This window comes from Cicer arietinum, chromosome 5 (genome assembly GCF_000331145.2).
Source record: "Cicer arietinum cultivar CDC Frontier isolate Library 1 chromosome 5, Cicar.CDCFrontier_v2.0, whole genome shotgun sequence".
Taxonomy (NCBI): domain Eukaryota; kingdom Viridiplantae; phylum Streptophyta; class Magnoliopsida; order Fabales; family Fabaceae; genus Cicer; species Cicer arietinum.
In genome coordinates this window covers 58,763,731-58,783,603 of record NC_021164.2, presented here as the reverse complement: position 1 = coordinate 58,783,603, position 19,873 = coordinate 58,763,731, and the positions used below count along the sequence as shown (strand labels likewise).

The window sequence follows — 19,873 nt, the reverse complement described above, 5'->3', positions numbered from 1 at the left end:
TATTAGATAAAATTTAGATGAATTGAATTCAAAAACTCATAAGTAAAGTTGTCAATAAAGCTCCAAACTCTTACGTTCACTTTAAAAACTTTCTTATTAAATCTTTAATATTATGCCCTCTATTAAAACGGTTTATTTAAAATTTCGGTTCATTATTTTATTATTTTTTGTAGACTTAAGAGAGGGGACTCATAAATCTAATATTTTGAGATTTTTTTTCTTGAGATAACATCAACAATGTCTTATCTCTCCCCAAATGAAATACACAAAAATAGTATACGAAAAATTGATTTATCTAATTAAAAATTAATATTAAATAAACTAAATTTTCTTATAATATTTTTGTTTATATTTCATTTCAGAATAGTAATTTTCTTTTATTAAATAAAATTTATCTAAATTGAATTCCGAAACTGATAAGAGAATAGTAATATTTTTGTGTATTCTATATAAATATAGAAAAATGAGAATAGTCCTGATGAGTATAGGGTGGTCTGTGGATTTAATATTCAAACACTGCCAAAAAAAAAATAATAGTATTAATGCCGTGGTTTGAAAATTTGTATTTTTATGTGAAGGATGATAAATATGAAGAGGACATTGATAATAGGCATGGTTCGTACGAGACAAAATACTCGAAACGTAGTCAATACGAAAAATTAGCAGCCGAGGAAATGATGCGTTTATAACTTCCATGACCATATATATATTCGAATTATTATGATTTACAGAAGACGTGCAAAACTACCCACCACACCACCTCTCTCAGAGTTTCTAAGTTGTTTTCAAAAAATTATATAGTCTATGAACACGATAAATTTATAATTGAATCTTTGCACTTGTCTATAATTTATAAACATGTACTCAAACTTTTAAATAATTCATTCCCTATTTCTGGGAATCTAATTATAAATGATTTTAAAATTAAGAAATCCGGTTAAAAATTATTTTAATTCAAAGACCTAGTTATAAATTATAGACCAATTTAGAATTTAACTATAAATTTTCCTAGTTAAAGGTTCGATGACATATTTATTACCTCCCAAGTCTCAATGGAATTTCAAATTACTAAACTCTAATTCCCTTAAAAACCAGAAAATTATAAGGCTCTGGTTGATAAAATTAATCGACAGTTTATAACTGTTGTTCAATTAATAGTAAAATTAACGGTTAAATTAACTTATAAATATAAAATGATATAAAAAGACATTTTTAATTATAAATTAATCTTATAAATTAATATTTAAAATACTTTAAAAGTAATAATTTAAATTTATTAATTTGATATATTTTATTTATTTATCTTTTTTATTTATTTTATATATATATTAATGTAAATAAATAAATTATTTACTTTAAAATTTAATTTATATACCAATTATTTAAAATTATAGTATAATCATAAACACTTTTTATTATTTATTTAGCTAGTTTATTTATTTTAAATTATAATAAATACAATATTTTAAATTATTTATTTATTAATAATATTTTTAATTAAAATTATATAAATTATTCATTAGGAGAAAAATTATAAACTACAATTAAATAAACTACCTGAATAAGTTTATCAAAATACTATAAACTATAAAAGTTTATAAATAATTATTATCAAACAGAACTTATAACCTATAAGTTATAATTAAATTCGTTTCTTAATCTTATCAATCAGAATCCAAGACAAAAAAGTTCAATAACATATTTAAAGATGTCAACATAGTTTTGAGACTAACCTATAAATTAATAATCAGGCCTATAAAATAATACACATTTTATAGTTAATTAATACTACTATTTTTCATGTACACATACTTTTCGTTGGGTCAATTTTATATCAATCTCTTTAAAATAATAAATTACAAAAATAATCCAATTGCACTAGTATTTTATTTGAATGTAATTGAATAGTTTTTTCAAACTATTCTTAAAAAATGGTGGAAGAGGAAAATAATTATTAATAATTATTTTACGGTTGTCTCTAAAATTATCTTAATTCCGTCCTTCATATTAAAATTGTACCATTAAACTTAAGTTTGTATAAAAAAGACTAAACATAAACTAAGAAATCAATTAATAAAAAATACATCACTTTTCATTTCCCCAAACTAGTTTTTTATTCTGAACAAAGTTTTATTTAAAAAAGACCTCCTAAACGGCCAAACCCTTTCCTCGTCTTGACAAAAAAAGGCTTGTTTGTTTGTACATTATTTTTAGGAAAAATTTACCTTGTATCTCGTATTTGTATCTATATTCTATAAATTTTTTAAAATGACTAATATATTTTGATTTTTTTACTATTTTATCAACTCAAATTAAAATTTATTGAATTTTTTTTTTAAGTTTTTCAAAAAATTTATTTAAAGTTTTTCGGTACTATTTTTTTTATAAAAAGTGGTGTATACCGGAAAACTTCTTTACAAATTTTCCGGTAAACCCCTCTGTACTGAAAAACTTGTGAATAAAGTCTCCGGTACACATCCATTATTTTTTTAAATTTTCTGTAATGTAACTACTCTACCGAAAAACTTAGAAAAAGTTTTCCTTCTTTATCGGAAAACTTGAAAAAAGATTTCCGGGGTGTAACTTCTTTACCGGAAAATTTGGAAAAAGGTTTTCGAGGTGTACCTTTTTTACCGGAAAATTTAGAAATAATTTTCTGAAATACATAGTGTATACCAAAAAACTTTTAAAAAAATTTGATAAAATTAATTTTTTTTAATAAATATTAAGATTTATACGAAGACAAAAATATCATTTCTTTATATTTATGGAGATAAAGGTAAAATGTGAGGAATTCGTGCTAAAATTTTCTATTTTCAGACATTTACACATTTTATGGACTTGAGACGTCATGAGTGGTTGAACATCACTTTATCTTATTTATTATGGATCATGATCTTAGGACTTCCACGAAGATTATTATAGAGGAGACGGTCAAATACTTCCTCCTCCCATCTCATATATAAACAAAATATATAAATGACAAAAACTACTTTAAAAAATTAATTTTATATGTTCAAAATAATAAAATAAAATTGTACTGGATTCGTTTCTTATAAAACTAAAAAAACTATTTTAATTTTATATTTTTTAAAATGATTTTTATGAAGACTTGTTTAAAAATAGCAAAAATTATTCCGAACTCATTTGTTATAAACTAAAAAAAAAATTGCCATTTAATAATTTTGAATTATATTGTTAGAGATTCTAATATAATAAAAATTTCACTTTTAAGAAAAATATATATCTTAAAAATAATTTTTATGAGAAGTGCTAGTAAAAATAGCTTCTAATTTTAAGTACTTTTTTTTAAAATTTTATTATCCAAAAAGAGTTGGAGCAAAAGATAAAAAATTTAAAATAATTTTATGATAAACTATTTAAATCAATTTCTTATTTATAAAAAAAATTATATTTTAAAAAAATTATAATAAAAAGATGAAATACTTTAATTTTTTTTTAATTTGTAACAAATGGGTCAATTATCTAAATTATTGCCTTTCATGAGATAGAAAAAAAATAAAATCTAAATTAATAAAATAATATTGTAGGATTAATAGCATCAAATGTAGTAGAGTTGATTAACTTTTACTTATATTTAACACCACCAAAAGTAGACTTTTTTGTTGCTTACATTTGAAATATGTTTGGTAAAAATTTAGATGATAGCAGATAAATTAACTGATCATTGTTAAGTTAATTGAAATATTTAGTAAAGTTAGCAATTCAATTAACTTAAAAATATAAAATGACGTAAAATAATATTCTTAATTAAAAATAAATTTTATATCAACTACTAAATATTAAAGTTAATTTTTTTTTAAAATTATTTAATGGTTTATTTATTTTAAATTATAATAAATAAATTATAAATGATAAAAAGTAATTTTTAGTTTCAATATTAAAGGTAAAATTGACATAAAAATGATAAGATATAAGGTCGAAAGCTACTTGAAGCAGTTTATCAAAAAATGATATAAATTATAAGTTCATAAATGACTATTATCAAAAAGATCTTATAACTTATAAACTATAATTATATTATAAGCTCATTTTTTTACTTGTCAAACATACCCTAGATTCGAAGCGAAGGGAGTTGGACTTTTGGGTTTATGATTGAAGATCAATATCAATACTTTTGTCTTCTCACAATCAATCTAATATTGTGACTATTGGTATTACATAAGTAGTTAGTTGATAATATTATCTCCTTATAATTAATTACTTAGTTCTAAGTTAGTTTTATCTTTGTTATATTAACTAGTTGAATTTGGTAAGGGATATATATTGAGAATTATTCATCCTATACAGAATATCTTACTAGTAATCCTTTATAATCTTTTGTTCAACATCAATGAATAAGTTATTAAAAAAATCTAATTTTACTCATTCAATAATAATTGGTCTTTGTTTGAGAGGAATTGGAGAGGATGATTTATTAGAGGCAATACTTTACTTTTTTTTTAGGAAGAGGCAAGACTTTACTTAGTACTTAAACTTTGAGTAAATTAAGGGACAAAGAAACCGTGTCTCTTATATATGTCATTTTTTAGAGTCAGCACTTGTTAGTTGTTTGTTTGTGTCTGCTAAAATAAACTACCACTGTTAATTAGTTTAGATTAAGTTGAATATTCTCCTCCTATTTGAGAATTGACGAATAATTCGTAGTTGCATAACCATATTTTGGTTACGAGAATACTGGTTGTTATAAACACCTCTTGAACGAAAGATAAGAATTGTATTGGATTACATATAATTACCATTTTAACCCCAAATTAATTTTTTATTAATAGAAATAACCACACCGTGCAGATTTTTTTTTAAAGAAAAAATAAAATAAAACTTCAATTACATGACGATTTGATACACGTTTGAGAATTTAGTGATCAATTAAAAAAATAAGAATAATAAATTAAAAATAAAATACAATTAATTACACAACGACTTGCCAGTTTTTGTTATTGTTGAAAGTAATTGTTTTTCGAGTACTATTTTAGCAAGCACTGCTTCAGATTAATTTAATTATAAAATTTATTTTATTTTAGTGCCACTTTTCTTATTAATTCTTTTAGTTCATATGCTAACCGTTTCTCCTCGATAATATCCCATTTTGGTTCATCATGTTGAGACAAAATCTCTCTCAATTGGTTTTAATGATAACAAAATTAATTAAAAGATTATGATTGAGGTTAATGACTAATCTGTGCTTTTGAGTGTATTCATATAAGAAAATAGGTTATCATTCATTAAGGCAAAAGAAGAAAATTTTGAGTTAAATGCTAAGTATGGAAAATGCCGAGGATGGCCTCACGAGTTGGTAAAACTGCAGTTCTGCATCCTCGCTGATTTGAATTCATTAAACAAAGACATAATAGTATTAAAGAATGAATTATTTGAATTCATTTAACAAAAGTAGAATAGTATTAAAGAATGAATTGTTTGATTCATTCAACAAAGGCAAAATACTATTAAAGAATGTATAAAGAAAAGCTTTTGAAGAAAAGGAGCAAGAATGCAAAAGAAAGGTACGAGGAAGGATTACATTAGCATGTGCCTATAGTCAACATCTTGAAAAACATCCCAACACTTTATGAAAGCAACTCATCATGTCATAGGCAAAGGCTACATGTACTCTTGTGTGATTTAAAAAAGATTATAAAGTCAATCTTCAAAAAGGCAACAACAAACAAGTCCAAAATAAATTGCTCACATGTCTTAAGGCAAGGAAAGAGAAAATGACTTTACACGTGAAGCCTTTACAAAGTCTTGAAGAAAGGAATGAAAAGGACATCACATGTTCTTACAAGCATTAAATGAAGGAAAGAGAAAAAGTTCACATGTGAAGCTTTATCAAGGCATTGAAGAAAGGAGAACGAAAATGACTTCACATAAACTTCAAACATTAAAGAAAGGAAAGAGAAAAGGACAACACGTGCCCCAAGTACCCAGAAAATCTGTTACCTTGTACTTGAACATGGAATGCATCTATCCAAGGAGCTGAATGACATTTTTGTAATTATGAAGAAAAACCTTGACATTTCTAAAATGGATTTTCCAACAGTCATAAAAAGCTTGACATATGAAATGAACATCACAAGACCTCTATAAATTGCAGCAAGCTGATCTTCATCAAATGGACAACACATTGCATTAAAAAGATCAAAGATCTTAAAGCTTTTAAGAAGCAACATCCATTATATCTTCGTACTTTCTACAAATCCTACATTAGATCTTTGTTAATCTTTTGAGAAAGTATTTAGAATCAATCACTCTCATATCACACTATAATTTCCACGTGAGATACACTTGGAAATATTTGAAATCTGATTGTAAGCTTGGTGAAGCTTAAGAATACACAAGTTGTAATCATCATTTGTCTGAGGTTGATCTGTTTAAACATTAGTGAAATCTCACAAGGGTGTGAGGATTGGAAGTAGCCATCTTTGGTGAACCAGTATAAAAATAGTGTGTGTCAATCTTATATTTCTCTTTCACTCTTTAGCTTAGTTCAAATCTAAAGATTTTGAAAAACCCATCCTCGGGCTTGCCATCCTCTGCAAGAGGATAGTTTTTAAAACACTTGAAAATTATTTTTAACAGCAAAATCCCTATTCAACCCCCCTTCTAGTGATATTTAGCTACATTACATCCCTTATAAATATCATTCATATTATCTCATCTACACACAATTCTTTATGTTTCTTCAATGTCTGAAAAGAAAAAAAAAAACCAATTTTGTTGCTTCAATTTCTCCAAAAAAATTAGTCATGAAATTTGGTTGTTAGAGTTGTGCGACCGTGGTTTCTGTCTGATCTAAATGTCAAATATAAATTTTATGCGATGGAAATGGAATTGATGAAACATAAATTTTATGCGATGGAAATGGCATTGATGGATGACATGGTTTAATTATTTCTTTTATAAATTCAATGTTTTAAATTATACACAAACTTATTTGTTATGTTATTAATTTAACAAATTTTGTTTCATATTTTTAGGGTCATAAAATTCAAGTAACATTGCGAAAATATCTTATTTCTCAATTTGAGACTAATATTCATGAGCGAGATGTGTACAATTTTCGTTCTCTTGGTGTTGCGTCTAACTCTTGAGCATATAGTTACACCAATTCAAATTGAACTTGCAAATGGTACAATGATTCGAGAATTAAAAATCAGTTTGGTCACAATCTATCCGTACTCATTCATTTCATTACCATAATTCAAAATGTTGACATAAATTATTTGATTGATAAATTTATTTCAATCTATCATTGTTATTTTATTTTAGTTATTGATGGTTTAATCATTATTATTTTAGGAATGGTGTCAGTACAAAATTTAAAGTTATTGAGTTAGAGTCAAATGAGTGAGGTTTTTTATATTATATATTTTTTTTTAGTATTTAATAATTTTCTATATTAATTATTAACTAATTTTATTTTCTTTATGTAGTATAAGGATTGAATGTGCACTGTTTGGATCATATGTTGATGAATTTGCAATCCGGTTATAATCAAAATGTTGTTGTACTTACTCAGTTTCTAAAAGTGAAGATGTTTAATGGTAAAAGTCAACTACAAAATGCATTAAATTATACTAAGCTTTTATTCAACCCTGAAATTCTTTATTTCAAACTCAATTAAGGTTAAAAGTAAACTAGAAGTACTATCAACTAATTTATTCAATTCTTTTATTTTATTTATTAAAATACTAACTTTATATTATGAATTGACATATCCACCGCTTTTACAGAATATGAACAATGTGAAATACTATGAAGAGAGGGCGATACTTGCTATGACTCGTGATATTGTATCTATCGTTAATGATTATGTTTTATCATTAATTCCAAGTGAGGAAAAAAAATATTAGTTCAGACTCATCTGTCATTTCTGATGAAAATTTTGTTGTGCAGGGAGATTGGTTCACACCTGAATTTTTGAATGTCATGAAATGTTCAAGAATTCCAAATCACCGATTAAGATTAAAGATTGGTGTTCTAGTCATACTTTTGAAGAACATTGATCAAGCTAAATGAACTATATAATGGAACAAGACTGCTCATAAATGAACTGTGTACAAATATTATTAGAGCAATTGATAAGATTTATATATCAAAGACGAATTTGATTCCATCTGATCCAGCTTTCCCATTTAAATCCTAGAGAAGACAATTGTCATTGTCATTGTGTTTTGCAATGACCATAAATAAGAGTCAAGATCAATCTTTTTCTCAAGTTGTTTTGTATTTAAAGCGATCTTTATTTACTCATGGTCAATTCTATTTGGCTATTTCACGAGTAAAGTGTATGAAATGATTGAAGATTGTTATTTTAAATAAGGAAGAAAAACCTACGTGTACAAAGATATTTTCAATAATTTGTAAACATGTAGAGGACATTCTTTTTACAATTTAGATTTGTTTATTGTAAGTTATTTTTTTGTATGGAATTGAATTGATGATAAAATTCAAATTATGTCTTTAATGTCAATGCCAATAAAATTATGTCTTGAATATCAATGTTAATTCAAATTGTTATATTAATATAAATTAATATAATAATATATTTTAATATATTTATCAAAATAATAATTTATATCCGTGCAACACACTGATTACACACTAGTTATCATTAAATCTATGTATGGTTGGTTTTAAGCAACTTTGTCAAATCCCGTATATTCATACAATTTGGTATCACTCTTAATTTGATTATTTACTTCTTAAAAATTTTATATTTCATTTTCGGAAGCAATTTTTTTTTTTATAATTAATACTAGTACTTTTCTCGTTTTTTATTATTGTAATTTCTTCTTGACTTGTTGATCTATTGAACTTTTTTAAAATGGGAACCGTATTCGTACATGCATTTATAAAATATTATCATATTATAAACTTTGGAGTAATAATTTGAAAACATCTCACAGATTAATTAATAATTTAGCATGGTACATGATTATGTCAAATAATTCATCAAATAGTTAATTATTAATTTTTTGTAGGTCCATGATTATGATGTTGTCATTAGTCTAATTTTCTTATGACATTAGCATACTATTACTAGTCTATCTTTTACACTTGCCGGAATATTTGTCGGCACGTAAGAAGAGCATAAAGCTACAATTTGTCTGTATGTGTTGCCTTGATCATCTTGGAATCTGGACTACACTGTATAGTGTATACTAGTATATAGTATATGTGTGTGCTTCCATACTAGTATATATATATTTTTTTATTGGAATCTAATACATCATATTTAATTTAATAATTTTGATATTTTTCAGTTAAGTAAATTATATGCACGACCATATTTATTAATTTATGGTTTAGACGAAGAAACATATTTATTTCTATGTTATTAGATTTTATTTTATTTTTATGTTATCATATTTAGTATGTTAAAGAAGACAAAATATGTTTTGAAGAAAAAATAGATTCATGTATGAAATCATCTATAGAGTTTGAAGTGTGATTGAAGACAACCAAAATATATTGAACACTCATATTTTAAATATTCAAACATCGGTCTCTATTTCATCATCTTACTATTCTATCTTGCAAGGTCTTATTATAAAGTTAATGCAGTGTTGGAGTAGTTATTCATGATGTTGATGACTTGGTGATGGTTGATTGATTGGTGTTTTTAGGCGGTTCTATATTTTGATGTTTTGGAAGCATTGAGTTTGAAACTAGCTCTTAAATTTACTCTTGACATTGAATTCATTCTAACGATTTTTGAAATGGACTCTTTTAATGTGATTCAATGAGTGCATGCAAAAACTAAATATTTATCCTACTTTAACTTCGTGACGGGAAATTATCAAAAGATTAATAATTATCTTCTTTCATTTTCTTTAAATTGTGTTAAATCGGTTGCTCATCATTTAGCTTGTTTTATTTTAGATTTCATAAACTTGATCTAGATTAAGGATTGTCCTTTTTGTATTGCCTCTTTCATTTTAGCTAATTTAGCTACTTAATAAAATTCACATGGACATAAAAAAAGTGCTAAAAGTCAATACCACATTATACAATATTTGAACACCACATACATATTAAGGTATTGAGTATATGTCACTTCTCTAAAGTGTCTTTCATTTAATTAAGTCACTCCTAGTTGATCTAGGGTCAACTATTCACTATTGAATTCTTACAGTTTTCAACTGTCAGTCTCTCCCATCAATATCTACTCTCACTATCCATCAAATTAAATTATGATTTTGATACCGCTTGTTGAGAAGTTCGGGGAACACCAAAAGAAACAATGGGATTGCAATGAGACATAAACATCGCATATCCACAAAAAATCTTAAGACTTTAACATATGAGTAATCTCTCTTATATATTCTCCATTTAATCTATTCTTGTTTGAAGTGAAACTGATCACTCATACTTAAATTTCAATAGTTGATATAACATTGTTGACTTTCATGAATTACCTTATTGCCTCACACTTTAGGAGCTAGGCATGTTAGGGAGTTCGTGGACGTGAAAGCCCCAAATGGCTAAATGCTTCAGGATCACAAAAGACTTTGACACCACATCTTCACCCAAAACTTTAAGACATTATGTAAATGGATCTCCTCTTTTATATATTCAACATTTAACTCATTCTTAATCAATGTGGAACTTAATCACTCACATTTGAACTTAAAAATCTCCCTTTAAATAGAACATGTCTTTTGACTACACCATCTAGAAGACTTTCGATACAACGATCTAACAGCAGGATCCACTCCCATTACTCCACCAAGCCGAACCAGACTTTGATACCACTTGTTGGAAAGTTAGGAGGCACATGAGCAACAACCAACTCAATACTTCAGGATCACAAAAAACTTTGACACCACATCTCCATCCAAAATCTTAAAATATTAGGTAAATGGATCTTCTCTTATATATCCAACATTTATTTTAACTCACTTTTTTAACCACTCAACTTGAACTTAAAAAAGGCGGTGAAGAGGAATGCATTTATTAGGTTTTGAGTTTTCTTTATGATCCCCAGTTTTCGTTGTCCTAGACATGTATCATGTTATATTCTTTCCGGTATGGCGAACATGGATGAGGATGAGGACTAGGAGATGTTGAGAAAATTTTGCACAAGTAGATGAATTAAAACCAACATGTCTAAAGATCTTAGATGAACACACCATAAAAGTAATTAAACACACACAAAGATTTACATTGTTTGGTCCTCTTGTTTGTTTGTTGGTAAAATAAATAAACACAATTTTTTATTTATTTAATATAATAAAATAAACTCTCAAATTATTATATTCATACATTACATCTTTATATACTATGTAACACTAATTATGTCACACCATTTAATAATATGACGTGACACCTCTAGAGTTCATTATTTCTCTTGTCCTCATTCTTTTACTTCTTTTTCTATGTAACTATGATTAAAAAACTAATAATAGAAAATATAACATCCGTTATAAACTTGATTTAATTATCTATTACTTTTTTAATTCATTGCATATACATATATCACAATATTTTAATTACATTTAAATAATTAAAATGTAGCAACCATAAACTATCATAAAATATATAAAAATATAATCATTACATCTTACCTAACAATAATAAAACTTATACACAAATAATCTAATGAAATTTAAATTAAAATAAATAAAAAATATTGAAACAAACAAACCCATTTAAATTAGCAAGCATATGCACACAAAAAAACAACAAAAGAATAGCAGAGGATATTTATTGAGAAAATAAAAAACATAAATTATACATTGAATATTTTCAAAGTAGTATACAATTTGTGTATATTTTCTTAATAATGCTCAGATATATATATATATATATATATATATATATATATTTTATTTCTCCAATACAAAATAAAATATTTATCTGTAAATTTTTTCATAATACAAAATATTAGAAATGATAATTCATATCATAGTTTAATTCATATCAAAATATTAGACTTTTAGATTGGATTAATGATAATTCATATCATAGTTTAATTTGACAACAAAAATATTCAAAATCAAATACTTACTTCTTATCATTCACAACAATATTTCGTGTTTTTGTCGATAAAAAACAGGACTATGGATTTCTTCATTATAAACATTTTTCAAAAAGGATTTCATCAAAATATCTTTGAAAGAATCACATGCCATAACACCTCTAATTAAAAATTAGTTATTCAAAACTTAAATGGAAATGAGACACAAAATACAAGATATAAGAAATAATAGTGCGTTCAAGATTCAAAGTAAAACAAAAATAAATAAATGATCTTATAAAAATCAATATTTACAAATATACATCAAATCATTGCTTACAAAATATACATTTTACTTTTTAGTGGAAGAAAGTATTCTATAATGATTGAATGTTTAAAACAAAAATAAAACTCATATTTTTTAATCATATTTTTTATAGTAAAAATCAGTCATATTTTGTTAAAAACTTTTCAATGGTTACCATTTCATTTTATTTGGTTTTTTACGCAACAAATTATTTTTATAAACTTAAACATATAAAAAAAAATTATGTCATATTGATACATTTATACACCATAAATATCACTTTCAAACATTATAAAAATTCACATTAACAGAAAATTTACATATTACAACCATGCAATGTGCGAGTTATATTCTAATTTAAATAACGATAAAAACATAAGAAAATAACGTGGAAACTCCAAACTAGATTAAAAACCACGAGTAGATGATAACATTGTGAAAATTGTTACAAAATAAACTTCTTTCAAATACCTCACTTCCCCAATACAACCACACTCAGAATATTTAAGTACCTTACAAAATTCTAAAACAAAAGATAAAGAAAGAGTCAAATATAAACATAAAGTATTTTTGATTGATGCGAATTGTAATATAAAACTAGAGCTATCTATATATATATAGCTTTGAGTTCTCTCTTTCCTTACAAATCCAAACAACATGAGACTATTTTAACATCTAAAATTCCAATCAACTCTAACATTGTCTACACCCAATATATGTATCACTCAACAATACTTTTGTTGGGCCACAAGAGAAGTCCGAAAGATCGTCACATCGAATTAAAAACAACCACATAAGAGAGATGAACAATACATCTTCACCAAAAACCTAAAAAGCATTAGGGGTATGAGTTATCTCACTTATACGTTGTACAACATCTAATATTTGATCCAAATGGTCCAATATGAGACTCTTCTCACACTTAACGCACCAACAACTCTCACTCAAGAAGTCTAAAGAATGATATCACTAATGATCTCACAAAACAAAACAAATGCTTGTACACACTCTTCTCTATCTGAACATGGTTGAGGATATATAAACTCTCCCCATGACTGCCTTTATAGGAGACAGCATGACTTCCATTCATATGTATATAACATAACCGAAATTAATTTACTCAAGCCGAGTCAATTAATGTCGATTATGCTATATACCTCCAGACTGAGATTCTTCAAAGTAAAAATATATCTCCTGTACTACTTCAGAAAATAACTCCACATCTTGAAAAATAGGACTAACAGAACATGCAAAATAAGAACTATTCAGTGGAAGATCTCCTGCACCAGCCAGTTCCCTCTTCACTAAAGTGCTTCTTTTAAACAAAATCACCTATTCTATTCAATCAAACAGTTAAATAAGCATATCAGTAGTCATTTTTAATATGAAATAACATCTTAGTAGTACTATATTACAATATACTTGATATCTGTTTGAAAAATGTACAATTTTTAAGAATTCATACTCAAAAATCCTGTCCTTTCTTTTTCTTTATTTATGTCTTCATTTCAACTTCAAAACCTCAAACCCCTTAACAAGAGAAATCCATGATCCTATTTAATATATTCATCTAGCTGATAATACAGAAGGAGAAGCAGTAGCATTAGATGTAGAGGAAGCAGCTAAGGTAGAATTGTTTGTCCTTGGCCTCAAGTTAGAATCAACAAAGACAGGCATGGATGGCCTTATATGCTCCACCAAGTTCTTGCTTTTGAGTAGAACTACTATTTCAGACATAGTTGGTCTTGTTGCAGCTGATGCTTGAGTGCAACACAAAGCAATCTCTATAACTTTCTTCACTTCTTCTGCATCATAGTCACTTGAGTTTAATGTCTTGTCAACCAACTCCAAGTGCCTTTCTCCCTCGTATAGTTTCCATGCCTATTCAAGTAACAATCCAAGTTCATATAGCAAAATGTGAAAAAGGAAATGACTGTTCATCATCTAAAGATCTATTTGTGGCGTGTTTGGATTGATTTATTTGAGTTTATCTACTAGCATAAACGTTTGCAAGAGTATTTGAGCGAGCTTATGAAAACAACTTATGACATGTACATAAGTTGTTTTCAGCTTATTTCCAAAAACTCTCCAAGATAGTTTATGAAAATGGTTTATAGTTTATATGAACATAATTTGACTTTATATTATACAATGAATGCATAAAACAAATTAAAATAAGGTAGAGTTTAGTTACTACTTAGAAATGAAAACAGAAATTGAAAGCGGAAAATGTTTTCTGATACCAAATAGTCCCTAAGTTAGTTATGAAATTATGTGAAATATATTACCCTTTGAAGGAGGAATTCACCATCAGGGTCATCTCGCAACTCGCTGCTCTTTTGGCCACTTATGATTTCTAGGACTACTACACCAAAACTGTAGGTATCAGCCTTCACTGATAACTGACCATGGATAGCATATTCTGGTGCAGTGTATCCCCTGCATATGCACAATTTTTAAAACACAAGAGACATTTTAATGTTACATCCCCATTTTATGCTATGCAATGCAACAATAGTATTATGGCATCGTTATAGCTATTATTTGAAAATATTTTGTATTAAGTAGCATATCAGAGAATAATAGTGATAAGCTTAAATTTTGTTATGTTAAAGCGCTATAATGCGGCTATAGATGCTGTTTAATAACACTACGATAAGCTACCTCTTTATAGAAGTCAACATTTGAACTTACAATGTTCCTGCAAATCTTGTGCTAAGATGAGTTTGATCTTCTGGCAGAAGTCTTGCCAAACCAAAATCAGCAATTCTAGGTTGAAGATCGTCATCCAAGAGAATATTGCTAGTCTTTATATCCCTATGTATGATGCAAACATAGAAATCTTCATGCAAATAGGCCAATCCCCTTGCTGTGCCTAAAATTATATCATACCTTTGAATCCAATTGAGGGAACCCGTTTTTTCACCTGTTACCACAAATTTAAACAAAAGATTGAGAATTCACAACATGTTTTCAATAGGAATATTGACATGAGTTTTATTTACCAAATAAGAATCTGTCAAGGCTTTTGTTTGCCATGTATTCATAAACAAGGATTCTTTCTTGGCCTTTACTGCAAAATCCGAGAAGTCGAACAAGATTCCGGTGATGAACATTACTTATGAGCTTCACTTCACTTTCAAATTGTCCATCCATCTTGCCATAATGGTCTAATATCAATTTCTTGACAGCAACTATTTTACCATTTTTCAGAGTTCCCTGTTCAATAATTGAGGATTAATAATTTTTCATTTGGAAAATAACCTATCTTTATGTATAGAAGAAATAATACTCTGGTAATGATTGAAGCGCTCACACAAATACAAATATCAGACTAAAAATTGACCGACACTATACACTAATAATTATTTGAAAAAAGATAGTGTTTAAATGTAATCATAATCATATGTATCAATGTCACGTTGGTATACCAAACATGCCTTCAATTTTTGTGCTCCATAAATTAGAATTAAAATATGTTGAAAAATAATACCTTGTATACATCTCCAAAACCTCCTTCTCCCAATTTATTTTCATCATTAAAATTTTTTGTAGCAGACTTCAAATCTTTATATCTGTAAATAACTGGACCTTTCAACTCAGTTGCTCCCAATATGTCACCTGATAAGGGAAACATAATTAGGAATCTCTTCATTAGTAAATAAATCTAGGTATTCATCTTTCTAAAAGGCTTAAGATTGTGATGAGGAAAAGGATTAAAAAAAGGTAAGACAAAAAACTAATCATATTGCATCATAATATTATTCCAAAAAATTGGCATTGTATCTTCTTTTGTAAGAAATCATGATGATGGATTCAAAGACTTTCTGTCTCACCTATAGGAAGTCTCTTGGGTTTCTTGTTGAGCCTAAGCCAAACAAATAGTAGTGCAAGGAGGATCACAACAAAGGCTACACCTCCTACAACACCACCAATAATGGCCCTCTTCTTACTTGAACCTCCTGCAAGATAAGAAACCACACTTAAGCTTTGTTTCAAATCATATACTCCTACTTAAAACGTGACACTTAGTAGACACAAATGGTATGCAAAATAAAAATATATATGCATTCATCTAAAATCCAAGTAAAGAAAAGCATCATTATAATTTGACCTTGGTTTAAGAAGGGTGTGATATCAATAGTCTGGTTATCAGCAAAGAAAGATTCCTCAGAGTATCTGATATAACAGCCTGCATCAAAAGCCCTACCATCTGCATCAGGAAAACAATTATTTATATTGTTGAATCCAACTTTCAAGCAATCCAAACAACCACTTTCAGTGACTGTTTCAGCACATTGTGCAATGGCATAGATTGAATTTCCTCCAAATGGTGTCTTTGTAGCTGCATAATAACCAGGAATTTTGGGTGTTGCTGTTTGTAGATCACGAAGAGCTTGTTGTGCAGCTGAAGTAAGAGCAGTGGCTCCATTTACTGTCTCATTTCCACATATCACACCGTTGCCAAGCTGAGTTGTTTCGTCGAAGAAGCCACTGCTCTCATACCTGCATCATTTCAAAGCTTTCAGCGTCATAATTCATAGTCTTTTAACCTTTTAGACACACTTATTATCAAATACTATAATAAATTTTAAAATATGTAAATGTATTTACTGTAAAAATAAAATGGATTTAATATATACTATTTTAAATTTGTTAAAAATTCATATTGGATTTTAAATTTATCATTTGAAGAGAGAAAATTAATTAATATTTCTATTATTAGTATTTATTGTTGACTACAAAAAATAAACATGAATTAATTAGGGGTTAGGTCAAAGAGACTTTAATTTACTTTCCTTTTATTGGGAGAACCCAAATTATACATAGATAAGGGGCAAAGTTCTATAATAATTTATAAAAAAATGACGTTTATAAATATCCGTTAGAATCAATATAAAACCTAAACAGATTTTATTAGACATCTAAAATTGAGTATACCTGAATATAAAACTCTACAAAAGTGTATTATACTATTATAGAAGAATCGGATTATCAATTACACTATTTAATTTTTTAAAAATCAAAGGCCTTTTTGACCAAGGAATTGGGCCAACCCTAAATCGACTTCAATATAAAATTAATTTGCACCAGAGAGAGCTTAACTAACTTGCAGCTAAATAAGTTAATATAATTATGAATATATTAATATAATAATGATATTTTTTTTTTGTCAAATAAGTTAATTGTTAAACTCACATATAGAAAGTTTTGAAGTTCAAACTTCGACCTACAAAATCAACGTCAATGCAATTTACAAATATCACATTACAATTACAATTGATAATTTAATAAATATTATTCTCTAGTTGACATTGCAGTGGCACACCTCTCTCATTTTCCTTATGTGTACGTCATAACCCATCACACTAACGTTACACGTGTCAAAATAAAATCAGGTCAACTAGTACTCTAGCAGCATTCAATTGTGCAATGACTTTTTTTGTGTTACAATTTATGCAATGACTTAACTAGTAAGGAAAAAGTAAATACCCTGAGTAAACACTATTGATTTTCTACATACATAAAAAATTATTGTTATTTAAATTAAATACGAATCGTTGTATTTCTTTTCTTTCTTTAAATGTTGTATGAATGTAAGAGTGTGATATGGAACATTTTTATATTTAGAGGCAAAACATTACATCAAATACCAAAATATGCGTCCACAGCCGGGCGGCAGCCCCCATCTTAGACAATCCATTCAATTATTCTCTTTTAATTCCCCGTGACGTCTTCTTACCAAAAATACCAATACAATTTAGATTTTTCTTAGTAAAAAAAATGCAAATGCAAAATAGTGATATACTACCTAATAACTAACACAATTTTTCTTTTTCTGCAAATGAAATTTTCATCAAAATATTCATAAAGCATAACAGTTAATCTAAAAGCACGACACAATTAATTTTTAACATAACATAATTTTAATTACTACTATTAATGTAATCAAGAAATCAATCTATAAGGTTTTATTTTCGTATATAACAAATCAATGCTAATAATAATTATTGTGAGCTTGTGTACGTGTGAATGTGAATGTGAATGTGAATGTGAAATGCATCACTTGATATGCCAACCTTATCATAATAATAATAATAATATAATTAATGAAATAATAGGTGGAGTTGTACCTAAGGAAGCAACCATCATAAATGACACGAGCACCGTTGGAACCAGCGGAGCAATTACGAATTTGTGCGGCGGCGACTTGGAAACAGGCGGAGCAATCAGAATTGGAGAGATAATTCCTACACTGAAACAGAGCATAAACAGGGTTTTCTCCCCTGGCTAATTGTGCCGTTGCAAAATGCTTGTTTTTATTCCCCACCTGTGATTTCAAGTCTGACAAAGTTGTGTTTAGATTTTGGTAGAAATTGGACAAGTTGGTCGCGTTGTATTGACTACAACCTTTGTTGATTAAATGTGTTTCAGGGTCAGCTTGTGTCACAACAAAGCTCCATGAACATAACAACAAGGAAGTAATCAAGAGGTTAAATTGTTGTCGTCGCATGTTGTTGTCGTTAGTCTTGAAGTTGGTCTCACATGAAGGAAATTGTCTGTTTATATATAAAGTTAATACCAAATAAAAGAAGCTCATAAGAAAATTGATGATCTTGTGTGTAAATTTAAATTGTGGAATATATAATACTCTCAATACTTAACTAGAAAATAGATATACTTGGAGTTTAAACTCCTTGTAGTAAATTAGTTAAATTAATAGTAATAGTCATTTTGAGATTTATAGATAAATAATATCTTACTTAGACATTTAATAAATAATTTGTATTTTACAAAATCATTTTATTTTTATAAGAATATATTAATTAATGGTAACGTCATCATGACATGACAAAATTGTAATTTCTCATTTCATTAATGTGTTAAAATGTATTGCATTTTTTTTTTTTTGTGTATGTCTATTAAAGTAAACAAAATATTCGTATTTTTTAGTTTACATATAAGTAAAAGTAAATAAACATATTTCATATTTTACCTAAAATTTATAAAGTTAAATTAACTACTACTTTAATCTTTAATTAATAATTAATAATTAATAATTAATAATTTAATATATATATATATATATATGTATGAAAGTTGATATTATTATTTATAATTGATTTAACATATGGATTATAATGCAAAGGGGTGCTTGATTTTATAAATGGCTCAAGAAAAATTATTATTGTTCCACTTGGGGTATTTTTTATAGATATATATTTTTTTTTTAATTTTTACAACAAATTGTCAGACCTTGAAAAAAATACGAATATGTCCTACTTTTGAAATCTAATAGATGATCGCAATCCCAAGGAGCGATGAACTGAATGAAGTTTTTTAAAAGTCGCATCCCCGTGATGCGACCATGTAATGGCCGGAAAAAAAATCTCATTTTTGTAAATAGAAAATTATTTATTAAATAAAATAAAAATAATTATAATATTTTAAAAAAACAAAATATTATTAATAAATTAAAAAAAATACATTAAATTGAAGTGAAAAAAAATGTGATTGAGGAGAAGTGTATAAACAAATAACGTGTTATGTTATTTTAACAAATCCCTTCTATTTTGTAAAAA

General features: G+C 27.0%; 1 protein-coding gene across 1 annotated transcript; it reads right to left on the bottom strand.

Annotated features, from left to right (window-relative positions):
• Window positions 1-12,902: 12,902 nt before the first annotated feature.
• LOC101494176 (cysteine-rich receptor-like protein kinase 3) lies at window positions 12,903-18,928 on the bottom strand. Its single transcript, XM_004500419.4, has 8 exons — window positions 18,425-18,928; window positions 16,405-16,796; window positions 16,127-16,252; window positions 15,784-15,911; window positions 15,296-15,509; window positions 14,985-15,216; window positions 14,579-14,729; window positions 12,903-14,171 (listed from the first exon to the last, which is right to left on the bottom strand). The coding sequence occupies exons 1-8, from the start codon at window positions 18,889-18,891 to the stop codon at window positions 13,857-13,859; spliced, it is 2,025 nt and encodes a 674-aa protein (XP_004500476.1). The 5' UTR covers window positions 18,892-18,928; the 3' UTR covers window positions 12,903-13,856.
• Window positions 18,929-19,873: the final 945 nt, after the last annotated feature.

Excerpts from the sequence above, each read along its gene's own strand:
- LOC101494176 (XM_004500419.4), bottom strand. The coding sequence starts at position 18,891 with ATGAGCTTCTTTTATTTGGTATTAACTTTATATATAAACAGACAATTT. Across the intron at positions 15,510-15,783 it reads GTTTTGGAGATGTATACAAG|GGAACTCTGAAAAATGGTAA; the intron begins GTATTATTTTTC and ends ATTATTGAACAG. Across the intron at positions 14,172-14,578 it reads GTGAATTCCTCCTTCAAAGG|GCATGGAAACTATACGAGGG; the intron begins GTAATATATTTC and ends TTACTTGAATAG.